General features: G+C 34.6%; 1 protein-coding gene across 1 annotated transcript; it reads left to right on the top strand.

Annotated features, from left to right (window-relative positions):
- Nucleotides 1-455: 455 nt before the first annotated feature.
- Nucleotides 456-27,343, top strand: TMTC3 (transmembrane and tetratricopeptide repeat containing 3). Its single transcript, XM_026865745.1, has 15 exons — nucleotides 456-561; nucleotides 1,405-1,520; nucleotides 2,083-2,299; nucleotides 3,932-4,150; nucleotides 7,657-7,756; nucleotides 8,434-8,549; nucleotides 10,223-10,395; nucleotides 11,063-11,315; nucleotides 16,109-16,257; nucleotides 18,550-18,670; nucleotides 19,283-19,394; nucleotides 20,127-20,230; nucleotides 21,394-21,563; nucleotides 22,324-22,550; nucleotides 23,611-27,343. Exons 3-15 carry the CDS (start codon nucleotides 2,111-2,113, stop codon nucleotides 24,429-24,431), a joined length of 2,754 nt encoding a protein of 917 aa, XP_026721546.1. The 5' UTR covers nucleotides 456-561; nucleotides 1,405-1,520; nucleotides 2,083-2,110; the 3' UTR covers nucleotides 24,432-27,343.
- Nucleotides 27,344-27,458: the final 115 nt, after the last annotated feature.

Below are 27,458 nucleotides of genomic sequence, written 5' to 3'. Positions count from 1 at the left end.
ATTTTTGTAACACTGTATTTAAAAGATGCATGTTGGAAAATCATTATGTGTTTGTTGTAGGTCCTTTTCAGATGTCACTACATTTCAGTAGAACTAGAGAACTTCAAGAAGTAGGATTTGCACTGTTTTCAACCTGTTGCAAACAAGGAATTCCAAACTCTTATTTGTAGCAGGTTGAGAACCAGCAGTTTCTTCTTCAGGTTCCTGGGGAGGAGGAGAGGACACTAAAAAACTTTCATGAGTTGAAGTTCAAAAGTGGACTGTCTTTTCATGTAGTATGCTTTGTTTTCTTTTTTTAGTAAGATTTCTCTGGCTGCCAAGATGACCATAAATATGTTCATACTTAATCTTGATTTAGTGTTTTAAACTACTCTTATACAGCCTGGCAAACAGATATAGCAGCAGCATTTAACATTTTTTCCTTTTTTTTTTTTTTTTTTTTTTTTATTAGAAAGGTGGTGGCAACTTTGTAAAAGGTTCTTTTTCAGTTGAAGTAACACCGATAGCCAGTGCTTCAAGTACTACAAAAGAAGAAAACAAAAAAGCTGTTACTGCCATTATGTGAGTAACACTGAATGGATTGATTTGATTCCTTTTTAAATGATCTTTGTCCTGGTTTTTAGCTTAACTGCACTTGTATCTTCTTGTAAGTGTATTCCTTCCTGTACCACTGCTCTTTTACCATTAGTTGTGATAGTTGATTGTCGCATTCTGGGGCCCAGGCTGCAAACCGCAGCTGAGATTACCTGTCTGGATGAGCTGTCCCATGTTATCCTATAACAACACACCATATACTTAAATCTGGACACAATTTAAAAAACCCAACAAGCCAAAGCAAAAAAAGAAATCACCATCATTTCAGGGTTTAGGACAGTAAAGCAGACTGTACCTTCCAGATAACTCATCAGATTTGATGTGTGACCCCTGATAGACATAAGGCTGATGCTTTTACATATTTGTGGATCCACATTATCCAGCTAGTATTAGCTGTTCTGTGTCCCTACAGATGTTACTCCTCTCTAATTTTGGGGAAAATGCTGTATATTTTTGTTCAGTCATCTCTCTTACAACTAAATCAGTGTGTTCAGCTGCCTGCAGCTTCAATATCTTTGGTGCCAACATTTGACAGTAATCAAGTAATCTGTGCTCTGTCAACCAGTGGTCAAAAAGAATGGCTTTGACCTGTAGTTACCTTCTTATTCTTTCAAGGCAGAACAGTGTCTTCAAACAACCCTGTACATAGTAATTTCACCTTTTGATCAGGTCACCCATACAGTATTTTTAAAATAATCATAAAACCTGTTTACTAAGTTCTATGGCTTAGGAAGTTTATGCAAGATGAGAGAAAATAATGTAAGATAAAGTTCACTTGTAATGTCCTTTTTGCATGCTATTTTTCTTCAGACGGGACTGTCATGAACATTCAGTGACATCAGAGCATTTGGCAGAGCTAAGAAAAAAAACGACCTTTTGATGAACTTCTATGAATAATGCAAATGAGTGAAGTGTGAGCTTCAATGGTAAATTTAACTTTTGATTATTACTAATGTCCTTTTTTACCTGTTCTTGAACACCTATATTTATGAAGTTCAAGTTTCCTGTTTGTTCTTCAGAATGTTTGAAATTTGTTTTTTTAATTGCTTGTGAAATATTTTCAGAAACACCTTGAAACCTAAAAATCATGAATGTATGTTAAATTACTCAAGGTTCTAGAGTTAGAAGTTTCTGAGAACTTAAGCATATTTCCCTAGTTTGTAGAGTCCACTGGAACTGCAATAGCTGTGCTAAAAACTACATCACAATTTATCGTCAATCTTCTGTTTTTTAGTAAAACATGAAATGTAGCAGTGTACCCAGTGTGCCTCACACAAGTGAGGGCTTTTTAGGTGTGAGACTTTTTAGTGAGAGTATTTCTTTTAAACACTATATTGTGTAAGATGGATGAGACTTGAGGAGAGCTTTCTATCTTACTGATTTGTAGTGTCATTAACATCTAAAATACTGGATGTTATAATCTGACTTTATTTATCAAGTTCAGTTTTAATCAGTAAAACTACTCAAGTTTCTGTCTGTATATTTCAGCTTTTGTCCATGAAAAGTCTTGAAGAAGATGGCTGATATAAGCCTGAGGGAAGCAGCACTAATAGTTGGTGTGGTGGCAGCCTGCTACTGGAACAGTCTCTTTTGTGGCTTTGTTTTTGATGATGTTTCAGCAATTTTGGACAACAAAGATTTGCATCCTTCTACTCCATTAAAAAATCTGTTTCAGAATGACTTCTGGGGCACTCCAATGTCTGAGGTAAACTGTTTGAAACATTTGGAGGCATTTAGGAAATGAAAAAAAAACCTTACAGAGAGTTTTTACACTTCTTTTCCCTAATGTGGTTTTAACAGAATAGTTTGTTTCTCATGGAATTTGGTGTTAAAGTGTTTTGTAACACTTTAAGATAGGGAACTGATGTCACTTATATTCCTTCCCTTTGTTCAATAAAAGAACTTGTAAGTAAATGAAGTCATATATCGTGCTTCAAGATGCTGTGTGTTATCTAATTCCAGTATCAAAATTGAACAACTGACGATTTTCCTTTCTCCTCCAGCAAAAGCTAGACATTGGCATACAAGGTTATTTCTTTATAATTGCTATCTGGAAGGAAAGATAACAGTCCTAAACAACAAAGCTAGGAATTAGAGAATGGGTATTGAATCCATTAAATTTATTTGAGTAAATATGTTTATGTGAATTCAGAGTTTTTGTTTTGTAGCCTGTGTAGATTCGCTATGTTTTTATCTGAAGAGCTGCATTGGCATTAAAGTTGTTGATAGCCATTGCCATTTAATGATGTTTAAAAGATTTACATATGTTTTAGAAAGTTACACACGGTGCCATTATTGAACAAATGAATAAAAAAATACCTGAATCTAGGGGGTTTTGCCTATCAAGGCATTCTGCCTTGTAATCTTCTCTTTTCTTACGTCCCTAACACACAGGGTTAGTTCCTTGTGAGAAGTAGTTGCTACAAATAGACCTTGATTCATTATGGGGTTATATGAAAACTATGTAAGCTTCCAGACTTTCTCAGATGCCATCTAGTCCTGTAGTCATTGAGAGTAAGTAGGTTCCTAAACTCCTTCTAGTAAGAGTGCAAGTAGTATTTTTCAACATCGTTTTTACCAAAAAAAAAAAAAAAAACCCTAACCATTTGAAGTGGGAGAAAGCCAGTGTTGATTTTGTAGTTAAAACCACCTGAAAGGTTAATTTTAACTGGGTTAAGTCAGATTAATTTGATCGTTCATGATATTTTTAAATATTTTTTTTTTCCTATCATGTGTTTTTGTCTGTTTGTATGTGCAGTTTGGTTCCCTGTCATGTCCTTCCTCACTCCACCCCCACGCCTCTCATTTCTTCCTTATATTTTCTTCCTTTGTTTTATGGACACGTTCAGCAAAATATCAACAGGCTATGGGTTGACAAATGCCTTTTGGGACAGGAAGATGGTGTTAAGTGTAGTTTTTAAAAGGGTTTATGAATGGAATAACAGTCTAAATAGACATAATGACTGTTAGACATTGAAAATACGTAGAAAATACATTTAGCTGATCACACTGAATTTTTATTTTATGAAAAAAAATATCTAAACCATGAAATGGCAGAATAATCAAAATACTTGAATAATCCATTAAAAGTGTGGAAGTAGGAGAAATAGAATTATCTGTTTAAGATCTTAATTGTAAATTGCATTTTCATTTAATTCACTAGATTTTTAAATTATTTTTTTTTTTAGTATTACTACTTTTCAGGTCTTTATTTTGAAGGTAGATGCCTGGGAATAGAGAGGGGAGTCATGTATGTGTAGATTTTTAGAAGGATACTTTGGAGTAGAAGTCCCTTTGTAAATTGGTGGTGACTGTTGATTTATTTATTTTATTTTAGGAGAGGAGTCATAAATCGTATCGTCCCCTTACAGTTCTTACATTTCGCTTAAACTACTTGTTCAGTGAGTTAAATGCAGTTTCTTACCACTTCTTAAATCTGGTCTTTCATGTGGTGGTTTGTGTAGTCTTCCTCAAGGTCTGTAAGCTTTTTCTGGACAACAGGAGCAGTGTAGTGGCATCACTGCTCTTTGCAGTGCACCCAATACATACTGAAGCGGTAAGTATAGCTGTGATGTGCTTAATTTGTCAAGCTGTATTAATTAACCTTAAATTCCATGTTTTTGCATGGTTTTATGTATTGTAACTAAGAAGTGTGTGATTTTCACTTATACTTACTCTGTCCTTTGCAATAAGTGGTAGAGGTGAGAAATTTTAATGCTTGGAGTTGTTTGGTATTCCATGCAGCTGCTGAAAAATAACTGAAGAAGCATTAATCTAGTTATTAAATGGGTCTGCTATGAACATTGGCTTTTATGATGCTGGCTAGCTTACATAAATATTTGTGTTCTGTAGTGATTCATCTAGTATAATATTTTGCAAATACTATGAATTCCTCTTAATTTCTAGAATTGCTAAGTGCTCTCCTCTAGCTAATCACCAGTTCTGTTCTGTCCACTTTCTTTTATGTCAGTATATCTAAGCTGGCCTTTTATTAGTATTGATGTTACCATGCTACATCCAGCTTAGGACCATTCTGTTTGAACCTTCTATTTTTCAACATATACCATATAAAGAAAGAGGAAATACATTTCATACTTCTGATATTTCCCTTTCCTTTGTTTCTGAAGGAGTTTTTCACTGCTATGAAAAGCCTTTTTTATACAATGTATCTGATTATATACTTTTTAATGATAAACCAGGTTTGCAATGTTGTGGAGTAAATAGTCTAGTGTGTGTCATTCATTAGATCTGTTTCTGTGAGAAACACTGATACACAGTGATAACATAGAGATACAGAATTCCTTGCTATTATTTCTGTACCATTTAAGTTGGCTTTCCTTGATTGCAGTTCACAAGTTTTGCAAAGTGCATTCTCAGTCTTTTTTTGTTACAATATTAGCTGATTTTCAGAAAACTGAAAATGTTTAAACCTTTTGCTTCTTTGGAGGCATTATCACATTTTTATTCATTTAATGTGGGGTTTTTTTGGGGGAAAGAGGGATATCTTTTGATATTAATAAAATGAAAAGGGTTTGCTCTTTATGTTGTGGGTTTTCTGATTTGTTTGGGTGAAGAGTTCTCATCTCTCTCTCTCATGTTCTGTAAAAACGCAGATTCCTGTCAGCAATTCAGTAGCCTGCATCTGTGTATTTGGAGCAAATCTTTACAGGAATTAAGTTAACGTGGTTTAGAATTGGCTCCTGTATGAGCTACTAGTATGTCCTTTCTAGAAATCAGTAGCATGTTTAAAAATTCGAAAGCTAAACACCTAAAAATTATTGCTTGCTTTTGTGCTCAAAAGCACAAACCCCCATACAATCTCAGGTAAAATATGGCTTAAATAATATATTAATTTCATTTGGCTTCTGTTTCTTTGAAAAAAACATGCTTTAAATTTCAAAGTTTGGCATTGCCTCTTTGTAATAAATGTGATAGTATCTTTACAGGGGCATTAGCAATTTGCTAGTGACTTATATTAGTGGGTCATGGTTCAGATCATCCTATGTAATTTTATCACTTTCTTTCCAAATATGATGATTCTTTATTATCCTTGAACTGTCAGATTGCATATGACAGTAACACAGTTGCTTTTAGTACTACGCCACAGTTAGCAAAAAGTACCATACAAATCCTACAAAACATGGTGTAATGAAAGTTTTTTGTGTAAGACAATGTATTACAAAGTTAGGAAGTACAGTCATTAAAGGGTTTGGTAATAAGTGTGTAATCCGTGGTGTTAGCCACATGAGGGCACTTGAAGACTGTGTGATTGGTAGAACTTGGTGTCGTACTTAAAATTTAAGATTAAGTACAATTTTAAGTGAATTCGCCAGCTGTTGTACTTAGGTACTCAGTGAAGATTCAGTTAAGGGGTTTTCTTCCTCCTCCCCTCACCTTTTCCAATTTAAGCTTGATGCTTTTGGAATATAGTTCATTTTATCCTTTCAAGTGTTTGCATTCAGAATTCTGCATAACATGCAACTAAGAAAGAATTCTTAGAGTTGGCAGTTGAAATTTGTGCACATGTATAAAAGACAAAACAACTGGAAGTTTCTGTAATGTAGGTATTTTGGATGGTACCTTTTGCATCTTTTACATTTGAAATGCATCTGTCTGGAATTGCTTCAGATTAGTCTCCTAATTATTTACTCCCCTGCACAAGAGTTTGAAACAGCAGATGCAGTGCATAAACATTTCAAACCTTTGCCTATTTTATGATAAAGGGATTTTTCCTGGAAAACTTAGCAGAGCATAATAAAGACAAAATAATTTTCTGCTTGCCTTCAGAGAGGAGATGGACACTTGTATTGGTAATGTATCATATTTTGAGGAAGAACTTTTGAGGAAATGAGTTGAATAACAGCATCATAGTTTCATTTGTCCTTGTCTTTAGAATTCCAGGTCAGACTTTCTAGCTGCTTTGCAACTGTTCTGGCCAGAGACATGTTGATCACCTTTACAGCTATGGGGTGTCACACTTGCTTTAATAATGATCTCCTTTAACCGGTCTACAGACAAAATTTTCTTTAATTTCTGTATCAATGCTGATAATTCTGAGGTCCAGACCAGGAATCCTTGAAACATTTTAGGACATTTTGGAAGCAAACACCTGTATATTAAATGTTAACACAAACTCTGGTGTCCTATCAGTTGTGAAACAGGCTTTGTGTGTGCACAATTCAGTGAGTCCTTTGGTAAATACACACTACGCCCAACATAAGTACCAGACCATGATTTCAAATTCAGATTTGAATACTTTTTTTTACACTGTGTCCTTGGCTGTTGAGTTACTTTCTCTTTTTATGCTGTGCTGGATCAGTCATGCTTCAGCAAGAATGTACCTAGGAATAAAAACTTCTAGTTGGGTCCATATATCTGAAAGTCAGTTTTCAGCATCATCATAATTAAATGGAGAGCTGTGAGCTTTCCTTACCTAAATATGACCGTCCCCTCAGGATAGCACGCCATTTTTCAGCCAGCTTACTTGCAAAAATTTGGATGTAGAGGCATTATAGAAGAGGACAAATGAGGAAGAAAGGCAGTCCTAAATGGTACTGTGGTCAGCACAGTGGCTACTGCAGTAACCATTAACATAGTGATCTGTCATCCATATCTGGTTCTTGGTTGTACTTTAGTGTTTTTCGAAAACAGCTCCTGAAATGAAAATTAATCTGTATTTCATTAGGGATTTCAAAACAATCTTCTATCTTACGGATTTTAGCACTTCTCCAAATTTTCATAAAGTCCATTCCTCTCTGCCTCATTACCAAAGGGGCACTACTTGAAATTTGTTATGAAGAAAGTAGTTGATAATGTGCCCAGTTTCTGCCTCATTTCTCAGTTGTGTCCCTGTCACCATTAAGGAGACACGAGCCACAGGTGGCCACCAGCCTTTCCTATTCTTGAATTCAGTACTGATTGAACTGAAAGCAGCCTTACTCTTCTTAGCCTTTTTTGCTTGGTTTACAGATTTTGTTCATGCATATCCTGATAGTATATAAGTCATGTGCTATTGTGCTACTAGTCACTAGAAGAATAATCTTGGGTTTTCTTCTTTTTCAGGTAACTGGAGTTGTGGGCAGAGCAGAGCTTTTATCATCGATCTTTTTTCTAGCTGCTTTTTTGTCATATACAAAATCTAAAGGGCCAGATAATACCATAGGTAAATGATTGACAAATATATACATAATCTAATTGCTGTATCACTGATAATATGGTTGTATTGGTTTTTCAGCAAGTTATTAACTCTTTAGCCCCAAGACACCCATGTAATAGTACTTTCCATTATAAATTGGCTTTTTTTTTTTTAATTGAAGACTTAAGCACTTCTTCCATTGCTTTGTAACACATAGAGTAAGGGACTCTTGCACTGATTTCTATTAGTGCACATAAGTGGAAGTATGCCGAGATCCCTCACACAGTCACAAGTAAGCTGCAAAGTTTGAGGCAAGATGTAGGAAGTTTGCCTCTTTTTCAAAGTTAAACTGACCTTGTGAAAATTCCTGACTCTCTATAAAGTTTTCCATTTGAAAAAGTGTTCTGGTGAATTAGGAAAGATTGGGGGGTTTTGTTATCCTATCATAGATAAGTCTTTTGCTGTTCATTTAGTTCTTTCAGTTTAAGGGAGGCAGTTTAAAAATTGATACATGTATTATATTTTCTGTAGAGTAAAACTGGTTATCTTCCCTTTGATGACAAATGGCATACGGAATAAGCTTATAGAACATAGCATGTTCAAACACGAGGAGCCAAAGGCTTCACTTTCTAGGATAATTTACTTTATTAAATGTTTGGGTTTGTTGTAAGATGAAACATTTTCAATAATTTCTTTATTTGCAGTGTGGACTCCAATTGCAGTGACTGTCTTTCTAGTAGCTGTTGCAACACTGTGTAAAGAACAAGGAATAACAGTGGTGGGGATATGCTGTGTTTATGAAGTATTTATTGCTCAAGGGGTAAGCTGTTGAAAAATAAATTGGTTTCCTTCTCAGGAGTTCTGTATTGAGCCACTAAGTACTTTGAAGTGTCCTATTTCAACACATATTTTTGTCAGTTCAGATTAACTCTAGTTCTATTAAATTTTTCAGAATTTTTTTTTTTTACTCAATTTATGTTTAATATGCATGATTCATGGTGAGGGAATCCAGTGACTTAAGTTTCCCTTTACATGCCATACGGAGATGTTAGCAAATATACTCAATAAAGAATTGACATGTCTTAATGGAAACCTAAGGTTTTAGTTGATTTAGGTTTGCAAAGACTAGCATATAACAGTATTGATTGAAGTCTGCAGTGCATAAAGATGGGGGTTTCTTTGTTTTTAATTCCTGTAGTAAAAACAGGGAACATATTATATGCAAATACATTTAATCACATTCTAATGAATAACCAGACATTTAGAGTAGTCTTATTTAAATCACTAATTCTTATGAAATTTGATTGTTCTAAGAATGTCTTTAAATTTAATTTCTAATCTGATGGGTTTCATATAAGTGTTGGTAAGTCTTAATAGTAACTTTTGATTAGAGAAACAAGATGCTCCTGCAGTGAAATAATTCTTGGCTTTTTAATAGTCAAACCTTGCAATTTAAAAATGTATGATTGCATATTCTAATAATTTTCTAGTTTACTATTTCTTAATTTACTTAAAGGAATATTTTGAAAACAATGCACTAGTAAAAGCCGAAATATTATCTGTCTTTCGGGGATACATACTCAAGGCTAAAATACCAAAGTCACGTTTCTTTGTGCTTACAGAAATATGTGTATTTGTAACTATTGCCTTTGCAAGTCTAGGGAATAAGCATATAATTTTTAGACTGGATTTCTAAAGAAATCACCCAGATTTGACTGTACTTTTCGATGCACTCTTCCTTTCTTCTAGTCTGATCATCAATTTCATGTAAGTTTAACAAGTTTATGTTAGTCAATAGAGGAAAAAAAGATAAAATCCAAACTTGGGCTTCTTCTGAGGGCACATGTGTGGCATGAACTAAGTTTGACCAGTTCTTAAAAACTTATCAATATCTGTAGTTCAGCCAACCAGTATACGTGAAGCAATAGATCATCCCCAGCACAAGACATGAAGACATAGGGAAAGAGGTATGAAGGGAAGAAATTAGGGTGTGTAATAGGCAATGTGCAAGATCATAATGTTCATGAGGCAGGGAGAGATGGGTTATGCAATAGAGGCATAAAATAGAAATCCATGTCTTAATCACAAAGTGAATAGTATTTCTATCATTTGAAGGAATTTTGTTTATAAGACAGGTTTTCAGAGGGGCTGATAATTTTAAAAATAGTGATTTCTCCTCTTCAAGTATGTCCGTGAAATAAATTTTGATATATTGAAGCCTCTGAAGATGGTACAGATGTTTTAATCTGTCACTGCAAAATACAGAACTACAGGCATACAAGTCTAGCTATCATAGTGTTAGCAAGAATACTTGAATTATTTTTATTTAGAATGGGAGACTTCTTTTTGAGGTTGTCATGAAAACTCTTAAGAAGCTGAAATAAGTAACAGTTGAGAGCAGGCATTTAGAGAAAAACAAGAAAAAAAATTAGGTAGCTCGTACTTATTGAAGAGATTAATGAATCCGATTATAAAAACTTCTTTCTTTTGCAGTACACCTTGCCAATGTTGTTGGACACAGCTGTACAGATTCTTCGAGGGAAGGGCAGTATTCCTTTCTCTATGCTCCAAACGCTGTTGAAGCTCATAGTCCTAATGTTCAGTACACTGCTGCTTGTAGTTGTCCGAGTCCAGGTTATCCAGTCTCAACTACCAGTGTTTACAAGGTAATAGTAAAGGGGTTCTTATTTATAGACACCAATAAGTAAGATGTGGCCTACAATTGCTTGTCTCAGTAATTCATAAATTCAGTGTTTTATTACTAAAGTATTTTTTGTTGGCTATGTGTTTGAACCTTGGCTGAATAAGATTTTCCTGTACTGCATACAAAGTAATTGGGGTGGGGGGTGTTAGGTACATACTATGCAGAAAGCTTGGCTGTCTTCAGATACAGTGCTTGAAGATAAATCTATATGAATAATGTTAGAACTGAAACATGGTAATTTATTCTTAAAAGTGTGTGAGCAATGTAGAAGTACAAGAATCTAATATTTTCCCTGGAAAAAAAAAAAGCAAACTGTTAAAAACGTGAAGAAGGACCACTGAACCCAACCTTAGGTGTAAATCATTCTGTTTCTTCAAACTTAGGTTGATTATATCCTAAACCAGTTTCTTAAACTTGGAGGACGCTCCATCCTGTGCTAAGATGAATCATTGTGCATGGTTCCCACCTTACACACCTGAAAAATGGAGCAAGATTACAACATATTGTACATGTCCATAACTGGTAGTTCTAGCTATGAATCTAAAGTTTGCTGGATGCTGAACACGGAGTGGATCAAGACCGTGTCTTTTTTCATTAAAAGCTTCTTTTTCTCCTTCCTTTTGCTTTAGGTTTGATAACCCAGCTGCTGTTAGTCCATCCCCAGCAAGACAGCTGACTTTCAACTACCTCCTCCCTGTAAATGCTTGGCTGCTTCTCAACCCCTCAGAATTATGCTGTGACTGGACAATGGGAACTATTCCTCTCGTGGAGTCTTTGTTAGATGTTAGAAATGTTGCCACCCTTACCTTCTTTTGCTTTCTGGGATCTTTGATTGTCTTCAGTCTTCGATATCCTGGGGATTCCTCCAAGACTGTACTGATGGTATGAATGTTGCATTGTTTTTGTCCTTTTTTTAAGAGTGTAAGTGGCTCAGGTGTTTTGGTCACATGTCTAATCTGCTATGACCCAGAGATACTACTTGCATCTGCTGTGGGCCTAGAATGAACATGTAAGAAAAAAGGAAGACTGTAGCAACAAAATTGTTAAATTGCAATTAACTATGTGACTCTGTCAAGGGTGAGATGAAGATGAATAGATGAGATGAGAATGAACATACCCCTTGTTAGCAATGTTAGCTATTTGCAAAGTGTACTTCAGCCTTTTTCAGGTATTTGGAACTCAACTAGCAAATAGAGGTTTTCAGTAGAATTTAAACACATTTTAAGGGTTGGAATGCATTTCCATCCTGCAAACTGTCTACCTTATTTAAATATCGGTAGTCATGCTGTGTATTTAGCAAGTAACTTGATTTTCTTTCTCATGGGTATAAAAGGACAGGACCTATTTTGACGTCTGGGAATATAAGTTTTCCTCTATTGTTGTTCTTTTTAACAAAGGCACTCTCCTGTAGTCTTTTGCATATTCTAAGGAAAAACTAATTTTGCCAACCTGTAAGATCAGTTCCTGTTTTTCAGTTTATATGACCTTAATACTGAAATAGATTAACAGGAATGGATATTTTAGAGGAAATAGAAAAGAGCAAGTGAGCTAGTATGTTTTTCATCCAAACCTAGTCATCTTTTTGATTGCTTCCATTGCAGATTTTCACAAGATTAATGATTACCAATACCATGGGTTTTTATTAAATCAGTGGTGCAGTTATGTGAACAACAAACCTTCATGCATAGATCTTAGTCTGCTTCAGAAACAATGTACTTTTTTAGTATGTAACTCAGCCAACAAGTTTCAGATGGGTGGGAATATTTATGCACAATTTAAGACTAAGAATTTCTTTGCTGATCATCTGACAAACTTCACTTCAAAGAGACCTAATATTATAGTTCTGACTCATGTTTTTTCTTGTCTTGTCACTGGAGCAAGGCAATTTGTTTCACTAGAAAATCTGGGAAAATGATCTGTAGTGTCGCTCTTGTCCTGAATTTGGAAACTGTATGAAGAAAAGAAATTTAGATAGCTTATTGATGTAATAAATGTGCAAGGTTGACATATCCAGAAAACAATGTAGTTTTACAGCACTTAAAAAATGTAAAGGAGCAGTTTAATCTTCCTTCTTACATAAGATGAAACAACTTTTCTACAGTGCACTGATAGCAATAGAAATGTGTGTGGGGAGTGCTTCACTTCTTTTCATAGGACACCTCCTGAACTTTAAGCCTCTTTACTTCCCTACATTTGTTTACTCCCTACCCAGTAAATCTCAGAGTAGGAAAGGGTTAATAGAATTGACAGCATACATTATTGTAAGTCAGTTAATTTTTGTTTGAGGGTAGGTTTTTTTATATTCATTGTTATTATTGCAAGTGTTTTTTATAGGAGGGGTCTTCTGAGATCATTCATTCCAGTGTGTGAACCTCAGTGTCACTTAACACAGTATAATCCTTGTTTAATGAAAGTTATTTTCCTTTAATATATACCTATGTTGTGTATATAACCTTTAGTACAATGCTGATTTTTTCAGAAGTAATATCAAAGTGCCTGGAAGCTAATTTTTTAGGGAATGAGAATGCAGTGTTTTATATTAAAAATTAATTACTATGTACTATAATATGCAAGGACACTGTAGGCCAAAGCCTATTTCTGCCTTCCACTAAGCCATTAATGTCCTGATGTAGACTGGGTAGTCTGCTGGGAGGGAGAAGAGTGGGAAAGAACAATTTCTTTCTGATGTCCTCTCAGTCTGACTTAGTAGAGAAGTCATAGTACCATCTTTAAAGTGAAGAAAGAGAATCTTTATTTAATGATACAAATTTACACAGATTTGGCAATGTTCCAGATAACAATGCTGAATTAGTAGTTTTAAAAATTCTTCCACACTTGGTTCTCAGTTCTGACAATAAAAGCTTGAATTTGTGCTGGTCAAAATAAAAAACTATCCTGGCAGTTATTAATTCTATGTGCTATCCATATGGATGACACGATATTAGTATAATGGTAGCTTCATCACCATGATTGATTACACAGCTTGATGTTTCACACTCCTAATGCATGTCACTCTAAAGGATCTTAGCATCTAAAGGAGCTTAGTATCTTTTGGCTCTTCCAGTAGCTCAGTGAGACCCTGAGGTGTCATGCTGAAGCTTGATCTAAGGGAAAAGGTTGAAGTTACTTTTTTTTATGAGATCAGAAAAGGTACAGCTTTATACCTTCTGCAGAATTAAAGATGTTTATTTGGAATCAGAAGAGGCATCCAAAATGCAAAAGAGAAGGGAGATTGAAAGAACGTCTGAAAGTGTCTTTCTGTATTTGCTGATGCGGATATGGATTTGGTGCTGTACTGCTTGAGGGACAAGACAGAAGAAGGAATTCCTTCTCCCACTTCCTCAAGTGCTAGTGGACACTCCACAGTCCTTCCCAAGTACAGTCTCACAGGAAGAACACTTTACTGGGAGATGCAAAAGCTGAAAGACTCATTTGCAGTCAGTTTTCATCTGTTTGATACCAGTCATCTCCAGAAAAAAGAACTCCAGTAAGTGGCTACATCGTGTTTCATTTTGTCTGGTTTTAATTTTTGTCATAGGTTCTATAGGTTCTAAAATTGTCTTTTCAAAATAACAGAACTAGGAGAGGACAGAACAGATAAATTACTTTTTTTTTTTTACCAATTGACAATATTAAACTAACAAAAAATGGGATTGTATATTATAAATCAGAACACATTCTTTGGCACGTTGATGTCATTATGCTGCCTGAAGTAATCAATTATTCTTACACTAGTAAAGGGCATGCCCCCTGTATTTTCTGTTTACTTTATCCCAGTGAACAGTCAGACAACTTGACTGTCAGACTAAGTGACCTTTATAAGTAGGTTACACTATAAGTATTGAAAATGTTGAATATTAAGAATAGTACTGATTGAGAATTACTTTGGTGACTTTTCAGTAGGTTTCAGAATCAAGCTGTGGTCATATGACCCTTGTTTGTTCATGGAATTTCTAGGGTGTAGACATTCCTTTATTGGCTGTTGAGATTTAATAAAAGCTTTTTAGTATCTTTAAACATTTGCTAAGTGTCCCAAACAAGGGTGCTTTACCTCCTTTCTGATAAGATCCCTCCATGCTACTCAGCTGTAAACATTGGAGCCTTGTTATTGTGCAGATGTTAGGAACAGAGGGGTATTCTTAGACTTCTTGGAATAAGTTTTTAACACTACTAAGGGTTGTGCCAAGACATCAGTACTTAAAAATTTAACAGTATTTATTTTTCTACTCCCTATGCTTGCACCTCACTCAGGGTTTGAAATGTTTCCCTTTGAACTTTTGACTGCTTACTTAGCAGTTCAGGTACTCTTCATAGTTTATGTGGTCCTATTTTAGAGTTTTGTCATACGCTTTATTTTTTCTCCCTGTGTACTTTAATGGTTTCTCTCTTTTGGTTGTTTTTTTTCAGTTGCTTTCACCCAGGATATTTTCTGAACAGAGCCCCTGCATCTGCTGAAAGACTGTGATAAAAAAACAGAATAAATGAACAGAAGGGAATGCATTTTTATCTGTACTAGAGCTTTGAGTCTATTAGACAAGATATTGTACTTGAAGGACATTGTACTAAGGAGAGGCAAAAGGATGTAAAGAGAAGGTTTACAAAACATTGTGTTACGTTTGTCATCAGAGGCACTGCACAGAGCAAAACATGCAAAAAAGCTTTTTAATAGATTCCTAGATTATAAGCACTCAGTGGAGACCAGTCAGTTGCTCTATCAGCTGCAGAATCCTCCCACTGAAACCCATTGGAAAGAATTAGCTTTCACTATACATATGTTGACCTCACAGGGCTGAGACCAATGACCTTACTATATTAAAAATTAACAATAAAACTGCCTTTTTGAGTAATAATTTAAAATAGTAAATTTTTTTAAAATCTTAAGGGGTGACTTATTCAAATCAGATGTAACTTGGAGGCCAGATATTTTGAAACAATTACTGTCTTTTCTGGTACCAGAGATTGTAAAACTGCTATTAAACAATCACCCAGAATTTAAAGCAAATGATCATGCCCGTTTCCTTTGCAGCAGATGGATTTCTCTGTTTTAATAAACAGACCTTTTGTTGTCTGTCACCAACCTAAGAGCTGCAATTATTGCAGTTCTTAAGTTCATTGTCATTTTAGATATTTCAGGGTGCCCTTAGTGCACTGTCTAAAATACATGATTATCCAGTGGCTGATTCTGATGTTTATGTTATTTCTTCACATTTTTTACAGAAACTAAAAATGGACTTTATTGTATTGTAAAAGTAACTGCTTTATGCATCATGTAAGCATCATATAAATTTTTTTATTGTTACAAATGATAGTGTCTAGGGTCCTCACTGTCATGTTTTTATATGTGGAATTCTTATTAAATAAAACATTGTTTTGAATTTGATCCTTTGATCCTTGTGTTTCGTCGTACAGCTGCTCTTTTCTGTAATATAGAAAAGCAAATACACTTGTAGGCCCTTAAGTAAGGAATAGTGGCATTTGCAGTTTCAGACTTATGTTCAGAGTGGTCTCAATGTAAAACAGATTTTAATGTTTAAGATAAAATAAAAACAACCCAAAGATCTACAGTGTTTATCTTTTTCTGGCATTTTGTATGTAATTGCTTCATAATTTGTTTCTTGGGAATAGTTTGTCACTGCCTAATATTGATTACTAATTAGTTTGCATTTCTTTTCTAGGCACTCTGCTTAATAGTGCTACCATTCATTCCTGCATCAAACCTCTTTTTTCCTGTTGGATTCGTAGTAGCAGAACGAGTGCTGTATGTTCCTAGCATGGGATTCTGCATTTTAGTAGCGCATGGATGGAAGAAATTATCACATAAAAGGTAAAGGTATTGTTACCTGTAATGGGTTTAATTCATTTTCATATAAGATAACTGTATTTATAACTGTATGCTTCCTAGTAGAGCTTTTACCAGTATGCATTTATTATGTTAGAGCTCTTACTCTGTTTCAAGTTCTTCATGAACACGAGAGTAATGACCAAGAAGTCATGTGAACAAGAAAGAACTTCTTAAGAGGCCAGTGGATTATTTTGAGGCTATCATAACATTTGTTTAAAACATATATGCTTGTACATACATACACACATGTATACACATTATGTATTTTATGTAAACATATAAGCATACATATATATATTTAAAAAGCCTCAGATAGCACCAAACATTTTTAGAATGCTGGGTAACTTAAATTACACATTGTTACAAAATGGATTTTACCTGTGAGCTTAGTAGTATAACCCATCTCTTTTCTGTAAAGAAACACAAATGTTTTCTGTTCAAATCCCAGATATTTTTAAGGATCAGGCAAAAGATTTTCTTGCCCAGGTTTGATTTGTACTTTATTCAAAGGTGATTACTGACTGAAGTTTTTATATAATGCTTGTATATCTGTCTGCAGCATATTAAAATATCTTTTACAGATTAAATATTCAGACATTCCATGCTATGAATGGACATTAGAGCCATTCAGTATTTGTTAAACTAAAGAGCATTTTGGGTAACAATTTCTCCTTAGGAACTTCTACTCTAAAAGCACATTTTGCTCACACCTTTGTTTTTGATGCTGTCTTCTACACTGATCTGCACATACCTCTCTCTGACCTTGATGCTTTACCCTTGTTATCTCAATGACATCCTAATGATAACTCAGGCAAATGGAAAGGCAGCAATCCCCAGTCCATGTTGTCTGCTATCATGAGAGGTGAGGCCCTGCAGTGTAGCTTATGCTAACTGATGCTGCCAAAGCTGACAGCACTGGATAATGAGAAATTGGTGATATCTTGTGTGAGTGAGGAGACAGTATTATTACAAGTCTCACTGTGTGGCAGTAAAGATAGAAGTGATGTGAAAGAAAGCAAGGAACCAGGAGAGGATGGCTGGGGAGAAAACTTAGGCAGCAGTGTCATTTACTACAAAAATGCTGGGAATTGGCACTCTGAAAAGTCTTACGAGAGAGCAAAGGCTCCTTGCTTTAGAAATATGTGGAAAAATAAACATTTCATAAGGCTGGTGGGGATGTAGATTACTGTATATGTCAGTTCTTACTGGTCACTTTGCTAATGTTTTAGAATTTCTCTCTTAATTCTGCTATTCTACTTTTTAGTATTTTTTAAAACCAAGCACAGTAGTCTTAAGTCTGCACAGCATTTTGTATATCTTAAAAATGGAGGGGGGAAAAACCTTTCCGTTTTTAGCAAACCGTTATGAAGTATGCAACAGTGTGAACAGCTATTGCATAAGTCAGGTTTGTCTGCTCAAGAATGAGATTTTTAAAAACAAAATTACATTCATAATTGTAGGAAGACTACTGGGTGTTTTAACATTTTTTTTTTCATAATTAAATTAGAATTCAGGGACCAAATGATCACCATGTTAATGCATATGTTTTATATCTGTTGTGGTTAGTTGGTCATGTTTGAACTCCAGAAAAATGAACTCCATGAAATGCACAAGAAGATTGTTCCTGACAGGTTTGTTGCAGAGAGTAACTTTTGCCTGAATTGGCAGCTTTAAAAATAAAATTCCTACAAAGACACTAAATCTTTCTCCTATTTAGATGTTACAGTAGCAGTAGGATTTTATTTGCTTATGGGTTGTCTCCACAGCAGACCTCTCTCTTAAGATGTGTTCTACAGTGCGGGAAAGATTGATCATGTGTGCAGTAAAGAATTTGTGTGGAATTCTCTGATATGAAACAAAAGGATGGGGTGGTATTTTAGTTGCTTTTTTCATTTTTTGACATTTTATACAGTGGTTTAAAGAACTTCACTGTTTGACATCATGATCATGTTCATTGCCTTAAATTACAGTTAAGCTCTAACAGAAGTATAATTTTTGTATATCTTTTGTGTATATTATGTGGATTGCATTTGTTCTTGTTAAGTGAATTACATTGGGGTAACAAAAAATCAGCTAAATAACAACATTAACTTGAAATTGGACATTGCTTTCAAATTTTGGAGTGCGCCATTTGGTGATGAGGCAAATAAATAAGAATATACCATTCACAAATACGATCCTCAGTTTATTTGCCTCCTAGCATATGAGACATTTATTCTAGTATGAATTAGAATTGTTTGTGTGCTTATAACAAATCTTTGCTTTATTTAATAGTGTGCTAAGAAAAATCTCTTGGGTTTGTTTGGCTGTGGTACTGTTCACTCATGCCTTAAAAACACTGCACAGAAACTGGGATTGGGAGTCAGAGTACACATTGTTTATGTCAGCTTTAAAGGTACTGTATTGTATTTGAAAAGTTTGCGTTGCTGTTCTTAAAAAGCTGCAGTAGAGCATGATAAAAATTGAGAGAAATGATCCTTGTTTTGCCACTTTTATTTCTACATCCACAGTATTAACATCTGATTAGTTGCTTTTGGGAATGCTTTAAAAGTGCTGTGATGCACACACGGGAATTCACATGCAAGAAATAAATGATTACTTTTTCTGTGTTAAAGCAGTTGAATGTATTTATTCTCTTAACTGGATGAAAGCACGATATGTTTTGGTACAAAAATCTACAAAAAGTTTGATGCATTCAGGAATTTCTTCAATGTGCATATGGCATGATAGGATAGATTATGCAACATCCCATAGAAATTATAATGGATTTTAAAATGTTTGATATTTCTAGGGTGAAATAACTAAAATGGATGTTGAGCAACAAGTTCTTTCAATGAACAAGTCATTCTGTATGCATTGTTTTGTTATTCTTTACATACAGCAGATTGATCAAATTTATGTTTTGCTGTGCATTTTTACATCTTTAAGACATAGTTAAAAGAAAATCAGTGGTTAACTAATTTCAGCTTAATACCTTATGCACTGGTGTCTCTTTTCCTGTTTTTAGGTAAACAAGAACAATGCAAAACTGTGGAACAATGTGGGGCACGCGTTAGAAAATGAAAAGAACTTTGAAAGAGCTCTGCAATTCTTCATACAAGCCACACAAGTGCAACCAGGTAAAAACCTTGACTAGTTACTGTTGAATGGCATCTCTGTGCTCCTAATATTTCAATATACTTAGCTTATTTAAAAAAAAAAATCTTCTCAATGGCCTGTTTTTTCTCCAGCTGAATATCAAACAATGTCATACACTAAGTTAATTGATCCATAGATTTTGGAAATAAACTCCAAAAAAAGTCCTCCAGAAAAGTTTCTATCTATAAAAAGATGCAGAGACTTTGCATTCAAAACTACTATTTGGATTACATTCTTTTTGAATTAATTTAAAATGTAATTCTTATAAAACATAATTATTTTTTTATTTTCTTATTTAAAACTAAGGAGGTGTATAAAAAAATTAAATCTAGATAGAAAGTGTACATTTACTCTGTATTACATTTTATTTCAAAAGAAGTTCTAGGTAGTAATGGACAACCTTTCCTTTTTCCTTCTAGAAGCCTAATAAATAACCTTGAATTTATGTGCCTCTACTCTAGTGAGATAGATATGTGCAAGTATGACCTCAAATCTTTTACCGTTTCCCAAATAACTTTATAATCCATCTTTGGGTCACAGTTAAATTTCTAGCTTCATAATTAAGATTAGGAATAATACATAATTGCCTGTTTTGGTCTTCACGCAGTACCTGTACTTCATGCTACTCTGGAGGCATGGGTATTTATTTTCATGATACTCAGTGCATGGAAGTATTTGAAATTTCTTTTTGGTTTTTTTTTTTTGTTATTAAGATGATATAGGTGCCCACATGAATGTAGGAAGAACTTATAAAAACTTAAACAAAACTAAAGAAGCCGAAGAATCATACATGATTGCAAAATCGTTGATGCCACAGGTAATTAGTAACTTTATTTTATCTATCACCACAGGAGGGAACTCTTCTAGACTTAAATTCATGATATATTTTTTTTATTTTTCCGGAAGCTCTGTGTTTCCATATACTTCAAAGTTATTAGGGTTTTTTTAAAACCTATCTATTAAAAGAGTAGGTTGCATACAGTCATGGCTGTTAAAAAAAACTGCTAATTTGCAACTTCTTTGTTAAAACTATTTTAAAGCTAGTTTTTATACTGCTTTGGGTTTAGGGTTTTTTTGCTGAAATTTGAGGATATAAAAGAAAGCAACAGTTTAAAATGTACACCTACAGTTTCTAGTCACAGTGGGTTTATTTTCACTTGCAGCTAGTAACAGTGATAATGTCTGAATTTCTGAGCCCTCAAGAGAAGGCTTAAATGCAGCATTGGAGGAAAAGGTAGCTGCAGCAGCAACAAGAAAAAATCTTCGCCTGAACATACTTTCAAAAACATGTGCTTTGTTGCCTTTACCATTTGTTAAATTATATTTGTACCTAGCAATATTACTTATTCTAGCTCTGTAGGAGAAAGATTAATATTTTGGATAACATATGAAAGTAACAAAAGCTTTGGGTAAATGAGGCTGACGACAAAAATCAGCAGTCCCTTGAGTAGAAGTATGACATAAAAAAGTTGTGAAACAGTATGAAGATTATAAAAAGATCAACAGTTGCAATGTCATAGCATTTTCATCTTTTATGACTACTTTTCATCTGCTGAATCAGTGGCTGGTAAAAACTTGCTTTCAGTTATCTTAGGCTAGAGGGTTAAAAAAAGGAATTAAACTGTCTGATAGAATATCAGTTGAGGCTTTAGGAAATATTCTTTGTCTGCATGGGTCAAGTTTTGCAAGGTCTGGTTGGTTTTTAATGGCTATCTGTGTGAGCCCAGTTAGGTAATAGCAGAGCTTAATTAACTGATATCTTAATTCTGTGGAAACATAGATGACTAAAGAAGAAAAAATATTCTGGTTATATTTTGGTATGATTTTCTGTGAAAGAAGAATTGTTATTTTTAATCATTAAGAGTCTGCACACTAAAATCCAGTGGTACCCTAAAACAAACGTGGTAGAGTGAAGATCTATACTGATTGTCTTTCATATTTTTACTCATCTGTATTTGGTACATATATTCTTTTTGATAGATCATTCCAGGTAAAAAGTATGCAGCAAGAGTTGCTCCTAACCATCTGAATGTTTATATCAATCTTGCAAATCTCATTCGAGCAAATGAATCTCGCCTTGAAGAAGCGGATCAATTATATCGACAAGCAATTAGTATGAGACCGGATTTCAAGCAGGCTTACATCAGCAGGTATCCTCTAATTTTAGAGATACATGTTTTTCAATAAACATTTATGTATCTGCAGCGCTAAGAACAGTATTTAGTTCATACAGTTGAATTAGCTGCTGGAATTGATTCATTTCCAAATAAGAAGATGAAGATTTGGGGCAATAATCAGTTATTCATTACAAGCCCTGTTCTTTTAAATTCCTGCTTCAAACGGTGTGTTTCCACATAGGCTGTGTACTCAAACATTGTATAGCAAGATGCTTCCATTAGATTTATTTATGAATCTCAAACTCGGAATTCTAATTCTCCTAGTTCAGTTTTGAACTAAAAAGCTTTTGGTTAGTCTGAATCATGGAGCTTTCTTAATCCTTCTTTGTTAAAGGGGGTCCAGAAAATACAAGACTTAACTAAAAAGAACATAAAGGCCATCTAAATAGATAAGAGTAATGTGGCTACGGGTATTAAGGCTTCTGTTCACCATTTTGTTAGTTGTGATTCCCATTGGGACTTAGGGAGGTGCAAAGATGCCTAACCTGTAGCTGTTGCAGTGTACATTTCTTTTTTGGTTTTTGCCTTGCATATCTGTATTGTGTACAGATTTGTGAGAGCTGAAAGCTTTGGGAATGGTATGTAAGGAAGGTCCTGTATTGTTTTGTGTTTATAAAAAAAATAAATGCTGTTATATATATTGTCTATAGGAAGGCAAACTTTTAAAAAACCTGTGAATTATTTTCATATTAGTGGGAGTAAAAGTTCAAGGTTAAATCTGATTCTTCAACAGGGGAGAATTACTTTTAAAAATGAACAAACCTCTGAAAGCTAAGGAAGCTTATCTTAGAGCTCTAGAACTAGACAGAACCAATGCAGACCTGTGGTACAACTTGGCAATTGTTTACATTGAACTGAAAGATCCAACAGAAGCCCTGAAGAATTTCAACCGAGCACTAGAACTCAACCCAACGCATAAACTGGCATTATTCAACTCAGCACTGCTAATGCAGGAATCTGGTATGTTAGTTGTCCCTTATATAAATACTGTGTATTTCCATTTATTTAATTTCCTTTAATGAACTGTTTTATTCTTAGAAAGCAGAAGTTCTGCAAAGATTATTTGGCAAGTGACTAGTAAAGTTTGTTTTGCTTTTGTTGGGATGGTAAACTACCTCTAAGAAAGATATAATAAGGAGTTGATTGGAGCTGATAAAAGTGGATTATTCTCCATCTCTTCTCACACTGTAAGTCAGGTAGTACAAGAAGTGCCTTGTCTGTAGAAGCACAAGGGGCTTCAAACAAGCAGAATCACTAGCTATCTAGTGTTCAGATATTCATACTGGAAGGTGCAGCACTGTTTCAGGAGGTGAAAGATGATGCTTAAAATCAGCTCTTTGCTCCCCCATCCTTCAGTAAGTCTGTTCCTAGAATTCCTCACTAAAATATAGTCACTGGAGCATTCAGAAAAATAGCACAGATTACAAGATAGTCTAGCTAATCCTGTATTATCTGATAAGATTATTTTACCATATGTTTTTCGAACTGATGCAAATTAAAATATGGGAGGTATAGATTTTATTGTTTTGGTGTTAGAAGAGATTTTAGCCTGGCTACATCTGAAGTCATACTATGTGATCTCTTTAAACTTTTTCAGTCTATCTTTAACAAAATGATATCTTCCACTCCCAAGTTTGCCTCTGAGAGCTGGTTCGTCAGAACTGACATCTTTTCTGCATTCTATTTGCTCAATCATACATGAAAATGACTTTAATCTTAAACTTGTAGAGACACCTTTTTGTATCTGTTATACCAAAACTTAAATATAATTCAATAAGTAATAGAATAGTGATGTTGACTTTGGCTATAAGTCAACTGTAATTAGTTTCATTGTGTAAAGAAGGTGGTTGTCATTTACTTTTGCTGTTATGCAGCAATGATAAAAAGTAGCATTTAAAACACTTTCTCTTCTCTGTTAAAGATGTTATGTTTTAATTTGTATAAAAAATAGCATTTTATAGGCCTGGTCTAAAAATCCTTCAGAGTAAATCTAGAATTAAATGCATTTTCTGTCATTTAGGTGATGCTCGGCTTAGACCTGAAGCTAAACAGAGACTGCTACATTATGTGAAAGAAGAACCACAGGATGCAAATGGGTACTTCAATTTAGGTATGCTGGCAATGGATGACAAGAAAGATATGGAAGCAGAGGCATGGATGAAGAAAGCTATAAGGCTACAACCAAACTTCCGAAGTGCTTTGTTCAATTTGGCACTGCTTTATTCTCAGACAGCAAAAGAATTGATGGCTTTGCCTGTCCTGGAAGACCTACTGAGATACTACCCTGATCATACCAAAGGTCTGATTTTGAAAGGAGATATCCTTATGAACCAAAAGAAGGATATTGTTGGCGCAAAAATGTGTTTTGAAAAAATTTTGGAACTGGATCCCAACAATGTACAAGGAAAACATAATCTTTGTGTGGTTTACTTCGAAGAACGAGACTTAATAAAAGCGGAAAAATGTTTGGTTGAAACGCTAGCACTGGCACCTCATGAAGAGTATATTCAGCGTCATCTAAACATAGTTAGAAGTAAAATTGCATCAGTTAGTGCTACAGAACAGTCGTCACTTCCTGCAGATGGGACTGCAACTGTAGCTACAGAAGAAAAAAAGAATTCCTTTCGGAATTTGAAAGAGGTAAAAAATGAGCAGAAAATCACCCAAGCCACAGTTGATACCAATAAAGGGCACTCAAAAAATAAGAAACGAACAGAGAAAAACAATATGAACAAAGAGACTCCCAAAAAATCTACAAAAGAAATTAAAGACATTGAGAAAAAGAGAGTTGCTGCTTTGAAAAGACTAGAAGAGATTGAACGTATATTAAATGGTGAATAGTCTTTATCACATCACAGTAGAATAAGGGGAGAACACTTTTTAGTTATTAATATGTGATCCAACTGGAAGGTGGTCTCAGTACTTTGAAAGTAGAAATAATGTTGACTGCATATCACTTGGCAAGCAGCAAAAGGTATTTCAATGCTTTATGTGAGAAAACTGCAACTTTTAAATACGATGTGGGAGATGGGTGAGAATAGAAGGATAAATGGTTGAGAATAATCTTAATTGCAGAATCCTACTAGTGAGAAAACAACACTCATAAAAATCATTGGTAGTCAGGGATATTCAGTAATGCTTTCAAAGAATCAGTGTAACAACTGAATGGAGAATTAATGAGATAAGCCAAACACTGCTGCTTTCCCCCATATAAATCTGTTTGTATTATTATCTACATTTCAGTTTACATATCACCAGTTTAAATCTTTCTAGACCTCTGCTATACATGAAAAATAATTTCTGTTTGCATTGTTTGTTTCCAGAACTTAACAAAAAGTCATCAAAATGCCACTGGTTGTAGTATAGGAGGATACAACAACACACTAACATTTTCAGTTGCGTTCTGAATATGGAATGATATAACAGCCTTTGAACTGTTCTTTACTTACAATGCTAATGGTTTGTACTGTTTTACCTGACAGAAATCTTATGGCGCTCTGAAGATCTTCAGGCTATGCTTTTACTTTAAAAGGAAATGTGGGTTTTTTTCTTTAATTGTCAATCAACTGGTTGTTTTTAAAACGTACATAAAATTTTGAGTGTTTTTCTCACTTTTTCCCCAATTCATTGAATGCTGATAAATGCACTTTTGGTACAGTAACCAGTATGCTATGCAGTAGTCCTTGTTGACTTTGTATCAATGGCTGTGGATTGACTCCTTGGTGTAGTAAATTCTTCCTTGTTTATAGCAAGCTGGCTTTACTATTTCTGTCATTGGAACAGTATTTATATTCTCGTTACTTTTTACAGCACTAATATAAGCAATGATTGCTGAAGGCAGTGTAGTAATAATTAAGCCACTGTATTTAGCAGTGTTTAACACAAGGGAATGTAGATGGTATCCTTCAAAATACTAAGTTCTGTTGTTTTGATACTCTGTCATTGGTGCGTGGTTTTAAATATTTATTTTGCTTACTAAAATACTCCCATTTACACTATTCCACTAATGCATCATTTTAGTTTCTTCCATGAAATTAAAATCTTTACAGTTTCAGTGTTGCTTTTATCCTTGTGCAATGCATATATTTTTGTTTAAGTTTATTATGATTACCTAAACCTGATGTTTTCCTTAATTATGAGAAGAGTGTAAGAGCTGGGATCAGTAATAATTTAATCATTAAATCTAACTCTTACTCTTCATGTTTTGTCTTATTTAATGATATAGAAGTATTCCTTAGCAACTCTACTGTTTAAACTTAAATCCTTTCTGTAACTTCTCAATGTTCTGCCTTGGGCAGTAATCCAGCAGTAAAATGTAGTATTTATCTCTGTGGGAGGGATCTTGAGTGGTTGAAGGTCTTGCAGTGGACCTTGTCTTTATTATGTATCATTTGTAATGTTACCACAATGATTGCTTGCATGGTAGTAACAGGAGAGGAAAAAGTGTTTTTTTTAAACACATGGTTTAAAAGCTGCAAACACAAACAGTACATAGCGTGCAGCTGGTCTTCATACAAACGTTTTTGAGTGCTGCCTGTAGTAAAGTGTTCCCAGGAATCTATTGACCACACCTTGAAAATCACTGTTTTACCTTGTCTGTGAATAACTGTGATACTTATAGCTAAAATAGCTGGTATGTTGACCTTTATAGAAACTTGAACTTGGATGTTAAGTCTTCCTTCCAAACCTTTGTTTTACAAAAGAATTAGTCATCATTCTGGGTGATACAAAGGAGCATAATTTGAAAATGGAAGGAACTAAGTAGTAAGAAAAGGTACTTTCTGATTAGTTCTCCTCTCCTGTATATCAAGAGCTTCCAGAGTCCTGTGGCCACACTGTTCTTATTCGGTCTGTAAATTGAAGAGGGGAGGAAAGGCACATTCTCTGTTTCTGCAGTTGAGCCTCTGTCACACTGCTCTCCTCTTGTCTGTCCAAGTAGCTCTTCTTTAGGGGCTAGCAAGAATTGTTAGATTTATTGATGCTAACAGGTCCCATCAGGTTTAGCTAACTAAAATCATCAGACTAATGTTAAACTGAAGGATGCTGGAGGTAAGTCTTTCAGTCTGTTATCAGGTACTCTGCCCCCTTTGTCTCTTTTAAAGAAATTTTAGTAAAAACAAGTATTTTGATTTATGTCAGTGTGCCGAGTTGTATTTAGCCTGTTAGGATGTGTCAACCAATTTAAAATTAAACTCTCACGAGAGAAATGGTTCAGTAAATTGGAGTGGCATAGCTTCTGAAAAATAATCAAAATAGTTTTTGTATGAACAAATGCTATCAGAATGATTTTTGGCTTTGTCTGCTTGCAGATAGAACAGAATAACTGACAGGTGTTTATCCCCTTTCAATTCAACCTATCTTTTGTCCTCTCCCTGCCATCCTCATGTGCAAGAACACCATAAATGTCATCCCCTTTCACAACTCCCAGTTTCACTCATATGCAAGAACTGGGAATTTCCAAGGATGGGACAAGCATACTAAAATAATTTGTAGCCCTTTTCTCATACATGCAGAAATTGTTCAAAGTTAGATCTACAGCTGCAATAAGCATTCTAAGTGTTATACGCATTTGTGCATGTAATTTCAGTGCAGACTCATGCATTTGTCATTGATTTTTGGATCTTTTGCTGGTGAGTATTTGCAGAAAGAATTAAATACATGTAAACTTAAGGATTAATGAGATATGCATGCATATAGTTGGAACAACTAGATGCTTATGGGTAGTGCAGTTGCAGAAGGACGTGTAAAATGTGTGCAAACATCCTCGGACTTCATTTTCTAAGTATTATAAGTATTCTTTATTTTCTGAGTATTCTTTGCATTACAGCCAGTTAAAAATGTGATCATTCAGATCTAATTTTTTTTTAG

This window comes from Athene cunicularia, assembly GCF_003259725.1.
Source record: "Athene cunicularia isolate RWA chromosome 1 unlocalized genomic scaffold, athCun1 chr1_part2, whole genome shotgun sequence".
Taxonomy (NCBI): domain Eukaryota; kingdom Metazoa; phylum Chordata; class Aves; order Strigiformes; family Strigidae; genus Athene; species Athene cunicularia.
This window is presented reverse-complemented; position numbering and strand designations above follow the sequence as displayed.